The following is a 9,020-nucleotide window of genomic DNA, read 5'->3' as shown; positions in this document are numbered from 1 at the left end:
CCTAGTCCTCCCAGAGTGCTAGGATTACAGGCATGAGCCACCGCGCCCGGCCTATATATTTTAAATATTAACACCTTATCAGATGTTTGGTTTGTAATATTTTCTCTGATTCTGTAGATTGTGTCTTCACTCTGTTGACTGTTTCCTTGGCTGTGCAGAAGCTTTTTAATTTGATGTAATCCCATTTGTCTATTTTTGTTTTTGTTGCCTGCACTTTTGGTGTCATATCCAAAAACAATTCCTTATTTTGAGTAATAATTCTTTATTTAGAGGTACTTAGATTGGTTCCATTTCTTTTCTTTTCTTTCTTTTTTTTTTCTTGACATATTGTCTTGCTCTGTTGCCCAGGCTAGAGTGCTGTGGCGTCAGCCTAGCTCACAGCAACCTCAAACTCCTGGGCTCAAGCGATCCTCCTGCCTCAGCCTCCCAGAGTGCTAGTGTTACGGGTGTGAGCCACCATGCCCGGCCTCATTTTTTTTTCGCTATTTAAATAGAACTACTGTGGAGATCTTTTTAAAATTGCTTTTTCCTTTTGGCTTGTTTCCTTGGAGTGTATGAATACAAGGAAGGTTATTTGGTCAAAAATATGCACGGTTTTATAGCTCTTGTTATACCTTTTCAGTTTGTTTTCTAGAACAGTGATTTTCCATGGACAGGAAGATATGTGTAGTTTGAAAAAGTGTATTCAATATTTTAGTTTAATTTTATGTCATAAAATCACTCTTTCGTAATACAAGCTATAGAAAATAAAGCTATGAAATCTTGTTTGGGACGAAGGGGAAAATGGTTCAGAAACACTGCCCTGTGAAGACTAAAATGATTGACAAAACTTCAGCTTATATTAAAATAAAATTGCATTCTTAAAGCATAGTCTGAGTGACTATGGAGGAGGAGGCACAGAAGTACCCTGGGTGGGTGAAAAAAGCCAGATTGACATCAGGAAAGTCGCTAGCAATATTCCCAATGAGGTGTAGGCATTCTCTTTGCATTATAATTAGTCCTTCCATAACTTTAAAGTTCATACAAATCACCTGGGCATCTTTTTAAAGTAAAGATTCTGATTCAGCAGATCTGGGGTGGGGCCTGAGATTCTACATTTCTAACAAGCTCCCAGGTGATGCTATTACCCTGGGCATACAATTTGAGTGGCACTGTTTTAGATCTCTTCCATCCATGACATATTTATAGTGAGAGTTGACTACAGGGGATCCTTTGTCAGTTACTTCAGCAACTTGAAAGTGGAAAACATGAACTGCTGTCTTATTTGAGGGGTGAAACAATTTTGCTCATTCAGAAATTTGAGGGGTTTGTGGGGGGAGGGAAATTGTTAATATTAGATGAGTTAATCATGAGAAGTTTTATGTGCCATTGACAGCAGGCTGTTCAGAGACCGAAGGAGGTAAGAACTTTTGAAGTGGTACTCAGGTTCCTGCTGCTTAACTGAAAGTGAGATAAGATCAGATTCGTTAGGAAACAATTCTCAAAACAGACTCATTTATTTTGACTAAATGAGGCTGAATGATAGTAGGGAGATAGATTCATTGTATTTTTTTTTTTTTTAGAGACCCACTGCTTGAGAAAGTGGAAAACAAGTTGCTTACCATTTTGCTTGCATTTCTGCTGAGATTTTAAATAATGTATTTCCACATCAACCTTAATGATACTGAATTATGGCCATTAATTGCTTCCCATAGGGAAAATGGAACTAAAGACCTATGATGTTTCCCTGCTTCCATCTCCATTTTGCTGTGTGGCTTTAAGAAAATCACTTAAAGGCTTATGTTTCGAGTTCCCATGGTGAAAAATGGAAATCAAAGCTCTTGCCTTGTTCCCTGTAGAGTACTTAGTGAAATCAGTGGGCTTTGAGGTAGATTTCAATTGCTTAAAAAGACAAAAAACTTTAACACTAAAATATTTTGTATTTATTTGGCATATTGTATATAGGCATATATCAAGCTATTTTATATATAATCTCAATATTCTGTCAATTCTTCATAATAAAGATGAAACATTTCATGTGATCACACCAGCAGTTAAATTGACCTTTTTTTCAGTGTCACAAACCTGATTAGAGTGTTTTAGCTCTGTTTTGTCTTTTAGATAATCAGTACTTATGGATATTGGTTAAAGATATAGTAACTTAATCCACATATTTAAAGGCTTTTAATTCCAAAGGGAGTTAATGGTAAATGCGGTCAATGACTTAAGTATGACCATCTGTTTGTAAACACATTGATTTTAACCAAAGTTTAGTGTATCCTAACCAAAGATCTCTATTGACCCAAACTTGTACCCAAGAATAGCAATCAGAAATGTATTAAATAAAACCATGTTGATTCAGATTCAGATTCAAAATCTGAAATAACTCATTATACAGTTTACCTGTTCTATGAAGTAAAGGATTATTAGGCAAGTTAAGTACTGTTACCATATATGCTAAAGTATAATAAATAATCTGTATCCATTACAGTGTGATGATCAAGAGCTGGGGCTTTAGAGTCAAAGAGCCTGATTCAGATCCCATCTCTGCTGCTTCGTCTCTAGTCTGGCTTTGGTTACTTCTGAAAGTCTCAGTTTCCTCATCTATAAAATGAACTTCATAATATAAAATTGCAAGCATTTTTGTGGGGTCCAAAGGAGATAATGCATGTGCTATGGACTGGATTTTATTCCACCAAAATTTCATATGTTTAAAACCTTACCCCCAATGTATCTGTATTTGGAGATAGGACCTCTAGGAGGTAATTAAGGTTAAATGAGTTCATAAGAATGGGGCCCCAATCTGATAGGATTGGTGACCTTATGAGAAGCAGAAGAATGCATGCACAAAGAAGAGGTCATATGAACATACAGCAAGAGGGTAGCTGCCTAATACCCAAGAGAAGAGGCCTCAGAATGAAACCTACCTTGTCAGCAGCTTGATCTTGGACTTTCCAGCCTCAAGAAATGTGAGAAATAAATTTCTGTTGTTTAAGTCACCTAATCTATGGTATTTTGTTATGGCAGCCCAAGCATACTAATACAGATTTTGGTACTGATGTAAGAAATACCTAAAAATGTGAAAGTGGCTTTGGAACTAGGTAATGGAAGAGTTTTGAGGTACATGCTACAAAAAGCCCAGATTTCTGTGAATAGAATATTGGTAGAACTATGGATGTTAAAGTTCATTCTGGTAAGGTCAGATGGATATGAGGAACATGTTATTGGAAATTGAAAGAAAAGCAATCCTTGTTACAAAGTGGCAAAGAACTTGGATGAATTATTTTCTAGTATTTTGTGGAAGGTAGAATTTGAGAGCAATGAATTTGGATATTTACCTGAGGAGATTTCTTTTTATTTTCATTGATGCATAATAGATGTATATAGTTTTAGGGTACATGTGATAATTTAACAATTCATGTAAATTATAAACATCAGATCAGTGTACTTGGGATACCCATCACCTTAAATATTTGTCTTTTTTAATGGTAGAAACATTCAGATTATTCTCTTCTAGCTATTTTGAAATATACAATAGATTATTGTAAACGATAGTCACCCTACTGATCTAACACTATGTCTTATTTCTTCTATCAAACCATATATTCGTACCCATTAATCAACTTCAGCTGAGGAGATTTCTAAGCAAAGTGTTGAATGAATGGATTGGTTCATCCTGACTGCTTATAGTAAAATGTAAAAGGAGGCTGGGCACGGTGGCTCACACCTGTAATCCTAGCACTCTGGGAGGCTGAGGTGGGAGGATCGTTTGAGCTCAGGAGTTCTGAGCAAGAGCAAGACCTCGTCTCTATTAAAAATAGAAAGAAATTAGCTGGACAACTAAAAAGATATAGAAAAAATTAGGTGGGCACGGTGGGGCATGCCTGTAGTCCCAGCTACTCCGGAGGCTGAGGCAAGAGGATTGCTTGAGCCCCAGAGTTTGAGGTTGCTGTGAGCTAGGCTGATGCCACAGCACTCTAGCCCAGGCAACAGAGTGAGACTCTGTCTCAAAAAAAAAATGCAAAAGGAAGGAGATGAGTTGAAGAAGGAATTGTTAAGCAAAAAGGAACCAAAACTTAAAGACTGGAAAATTTTTAGCCTATCCATATTGCAAAAAATGAGCCTGTTCTGGAGAGAACACCAATTGAGTGGGCTGGACTATCACCTCTTAAGGAAACTACCCATGATGTTAACTAGCCATCTCAGCAGAAGCCAGGAATAGAGTTTGGACCAAAGGGAACAGGACAGTATGGTAGAGCTATTTGGCTAGAAACATGCTTTATCCTTCAAGAAAAGGGAAGAATGACTCTGAAGGCAATTCAGAGATCACCAGGGCTGCTACTCCCACTATAGGCCCAGAGTGCACAGGCCTGGCGGACAAGGGTGCCTCTACCTTGGTTTCAAAGGGTGGGAGCGACACCCAACAGATGCACATGGGTGGGGCCATCCCCCCAAAGAGTGAAGCTACACCCCATGGAGCTGTGGGGTGATGCTGCTGTCCCAGTGTGGGCCTGAAGGGCAGAGCATTGAATCAAAGAGGATTATTCTTGAGCCTTAAGATCTAATGGAATTTGCTTTGCTAGATATTGGACTTGCTTGGGACTTGTCACCCCTTAATTCTTTCCAATTTCTCCTATCTGCCTATCTCACTGTTGTATTTTGGAAGCATATAACTTGTCCGGTTTCATAGGTTCACAGATGGAAAGGAATTTTGCCTCAAGATGAATAATGCCTGGAGCCTCACCCACATCTGATTAAATAATATTTAGATGAGACTTTGGACTTTAGAGTTGAGTCTAAAGTCTGGAATGACTTAGTTTCATTAGAAGCTGTTAGGATGGAATGAATATATTTTGCATGTGGGAAGGGCATGGATTTTAGGGGTCTGGATGGAATGATATGGACTGAATTGTGTCCCTTCAAAATATGTTTAAGCCCTTACCCCCGATGTGACTGTATTTGGAGATAGGATCTCCAGGAGGTAATTAAGGTTACATGAGGTTATAAGGGTGGGGCCCTAATATTATAGGATTGGTGGCCTTATTAGAAGAGAAAGTGGTGTGTGAGCACACAGCAAGAAGCCAGCCGCTCATAAGCAAAAAGAAGAGGCCTAAGAATTAAACCTACCTTGCTGGCACCTTGATCTTGGACTTCCCGGCCTCACAAACTGTGAGAAAATAAATTTCTTTTGTTTAAGCCATTCAGCCTATGGTATTTTGTTATGGCAACTGAATAGACTAATGTAGCATATAAAACTTGTAGCATGAAATCAGTTATACAGATATACAATATGCGTACAAACTAAGTTATGGGAGAGAATGTTTACCACATCTAAAAGGACAAGCTGTTTTTAAGTACGTTAGCAGCACTCATTTTAATTCAAATTACTATTACTGCCATATTACAATGTAGAGTAATATAGCAATACAGTAATGTGTGATATAATGACATTTCAGTCAACAATGAACTGCATATACAACGGTGGTCCCATAAGATTATAATGGAGCTGAAAAATTCCTATTGCCTAGTGATGTCATGGCCATGATAATGTCATAGCCAAATGCATTATTCATATGTTTGTGGTGATGCTGGCATAAGCAAACCTACTGTACTGTCAGTCGTATAGAAGTATAGCACATACAATTACATATAGCACACAATACTTGATAATGATAATAAATGACTATGTTACTGGTTTATATATTTACTATACTATACTTTTTATAATTTTATTTTTTATTTTAATTTTTTATTTTATTTTATTTTATTTTGGACAAGGTCTCACTCTGTCATACAGGCTGGAGTGCAGTGGCTTCATCATAGCTCACTGCAACCTCAAATTCCTGGGCTCAAGGGATCCTCCTGCCTCAGCCTCCCAACTAGCTGGAACTACAGGTGCACACCACCACACCTGGTTAATTTTAAAAAATCTTTTGTAAAGATGAGGTCTTGCTGTGTTGCTAAGTCTGGTCTCCAATTCCTGGCCTCAAGCGATCCTTCCACCTTGGCCTCCCAAAGTGCTAAGATTACAGGTGTGAGCCACCATGCCCGGCCTTTTTATCATTATTTTAGAGTATACTCATAAAAAGAAAGTTAACTGTAAAACAGCCTCAGGAAGGTCCTTCAGGAGGTATTGCAGAAGAAGGCATTGCTATCATAGCAGATGACAGCTCCACGGGTGTATTGCCCCTGAAGAACTTCCAGTGGGACAAGATGTGGAGGTGGAAGACAGTGATATTGATGATCCTGACCCTATGTAGGCTAATGTGTGTGTTTGTGTCTTAGTTTTTAACAAAAAAGTTTAAAAAGTATAAAAAAAATTAAAAACAGACAAAAGCTTATAGAATAAGGATGTAAAGAAAGAAAACATTTTTGTATAGCCGTACGAGGTGTTTGTGTTTTAAGCTAGCTGTTATGACAAAATAATCAAAAAGTTAAAAAAATTAAGTTTATAAAGTAAAAAGACAGTAAGCTAAGGTTAATTTATTATTGAAGAATGAAAAAAACTTTTTAAATAAATTTAGTGTCACCTAAATGTACAGTGTTTATAAAATCTACAGTAGTGTGCAGTAATGTCCCAGGTCTTCACATTCATTTACCACTCACTCACCGACTCACCCAGAGCAACTTCCACTCCTGCAAGCTCCATTTGTAAGTGCCCTCAGCAGGTGTATCATTCTTTATTTTTTATACCGTATTTTACTATATCTTTTCTATATTTAGATATGTTTAGATATACAAATACTTACCATTGTGTTACAGTTGCCTACAATATTCAGTATAGTAACATGCTATACAGGTTTGTAGCCTAGGAGCAATAGCCTATACCATCTAGCCTAGGTGTTCGGTAGGCTATAGCATCTAGGTTTGTGTAAGTACACTGTATGATGTTCCTATGATGAAATCACCTAATGACACATTTCTCAGACCCTATCCCTGTCATTAAGTCACACATAACTGTAGTAATATTATATTACTATATGTTATAATAGTAATATAAGAATATAATTATTATATTCTTATTGTATTATGTCCTTTTAGTATTACTATTATATTGATTTCATAATTAATATTATGTTATTAATTATTTAAGTGTGCCTGATAGTGTCTTGACCCAGTGAAGTATTTTCACCTTAAGGCTCTATATGTACTTAAAAATAGTAAGTCTATGGTTTGTTCAAACTAATAATTCATGGTTTTTACTAACTACAGCAGATCCCTAGTTTATGATCCAAGCAGTCTCTAAACTACACAAATTCTTAGGAGAGTGAGCTCCCATATTTAAAAACATGAAAAGATGAAGTCTCACTGGAAACTGTGATTGGGCAAATATAATAAAGCAAGTTAGATTTTGCTGGGCTTTGCTTCCTATGAATGCAACGGCAGCATATATATGTGTTCCAGTATATGTAACAGTTATATGTGGTAGTAAACTCAAATTTAGAGCATTCATTATTCTTTTGGAATCTTTCAGTAATGGAAGTTTATTCTTTCACAGGTATCAAGGTTACATTTATACATACCGAGTGTCCCAGACAGAAACAGGTTCTTGGAGTGCTGAGGTATAGCTCTTTTATTTATTTTTTGTTTCTGTGGGTTTCAAGGAGGTGTTTGAAATTTAGGCTGGTTTTATAAAAGAGCAGTCAAACAATCCATTACTGTGTCATCGGATTTAAATGACTAAAGCTCCAATCCAAAATTGTTCATAGATCATTAAGAAGCCTTTAGAGAATTTTGGTCCCAATCCTATGCAGCCACCATTGTGTAGAGTAGTATCGCTTTGGGGGAAAGATAAATAAGTTGGAAGACTGTGTCAAACTTTTAGTGCCTAGGTGAAATTTTAGAAAGCACATAAAAAATAGATAATTAAATCAGCAATTATTTACCAAATGATGCTAATACGAGTGTTGGTGCTATGGAGGATTAAAAAACACGATGTCTGTTTTCCAAGAGACAGTGATATCCTTGGGGAGATGTAATATGAAGTTAAACAGCAGTGGAAGAGCCTGCACTTTGTTGTCATAGGGATCTGAGTTCCAGGTCTAGTCCCCCATTCTCCCTGATACGTCTACGAGTAAACCTTCAGGGAAGGTTACTTTACTGTCAACCAGTTTCTTCATCTGTAAATTTAACCTACGAATAATCCCTTAGTCATGGGGCTCATTTGGAGGAGTAAATGAGATAATGCATGTAAAGAAGGGCCTGGCACATAGTTAGCACTCAAAAATGTAAACTCCTGAAAATTGCTGAACGATGTGATTGCATGTAGTGAAGTGCTAAGTTATCTAGCACAGGAGTTTAAAGAAGGGAGGGCTTCCCAAGTGTTAGGATGATCAATGCTGCTGTATGTGAGTAGGCAGGACTGTCATCTGAGCCATCTAGGAAGGACATGGATAGGTGGAATAGAGAAGAGGAAGCGTAGCAGTGTTTTTTAAACCATGCTCTGCAGAATCCTAGGGTTCTTCTACCTGGGGACCTTGGGGCTGCCTGGGGGGTTGCAGAGGAAGAGGAAGAAGTAAGAGGGTATGTTTCTGGGTACCTACCTTGGATTCAATCTGAGCAGTAGTTTCCTTTATTTTACTTATAAGCTGGGGCTCTGAATAAAATTTCATTAGGAAAAAGGGTTCTTTATGACATTGAAAAGATTTGAAAGCCACTGTACCGTTGCAAGAAATGCCTGTAGAATGAATCTGTTTCCACGTACCAGGGTAGGATATCACATCTTATCAATCATAGAGGTCTCTACAACTGAAACTTTTGACCTCAAATGCTTTTTCTGGTTTCTGACTCTTTAAAACAGTCATCTTTATAATGAAAATACTTCATTATGAGCTTTTAAAAATGTTAATATCAGCTTCTGTTAACAATCTATACATTTAATTTTTTTCAATTTTTTTATTTCATTTTTTTAATCATTAAATGTTTCTTTCTTTCTTTCTTTCTTTCTTTTTTTTTTTTTTTGAGCCAGAGTCTCACTCTGTTACGCAGGCGAGTGCCATGACATCAGCTTAGCTCACAGCAACCTCGAACTCCTGGGCTCA

General features: G+C 37.2%; 1 protein-coding gene across 2 annotated transcripts in view; it reads left to right on the top strand.

The window, feature by feature from the left end:
• SH2D1A (SH2 domain containing 1A) overlaps positions 1-9,020 on the top strand; it is a 28,931-nt gene that overhangs the window by 10,316 nt on the left and 9,595 nt on the right. For both annotated transcript variants that reach the window (XM_012664837.1, XM_012664838.1), the window contains exon 2: positions 7,478-7,541. In XM_012664837.1, coding sequence (XP_012520291.1) covers positions 7,478-7,541 — 64 coding nt within the window. The remainder of the gene's footprint in view (positions 1-7,477; positions 7,542-9,020) is intronic.

This window comes from Propithecus coquereli, unplaced genomic scaffold, assembly GCF_000956105.1.
Source record: "Propithecus coquereli isolate 6110/MARCELLA unplaced genomic scaffold, Pcoq_1.0 Scaffold92, whole genome shotgun sequence".
NCBI lineage: Eukaryota > Metazoa > Chordata > Mammalia > Primates > Indriidae > Propithecus > Propithecus coquereli.
Note: the sequence above shows the minus strand (reverse complement) of the source record. Positions and strands in the feature narration are given on the sequence as shown.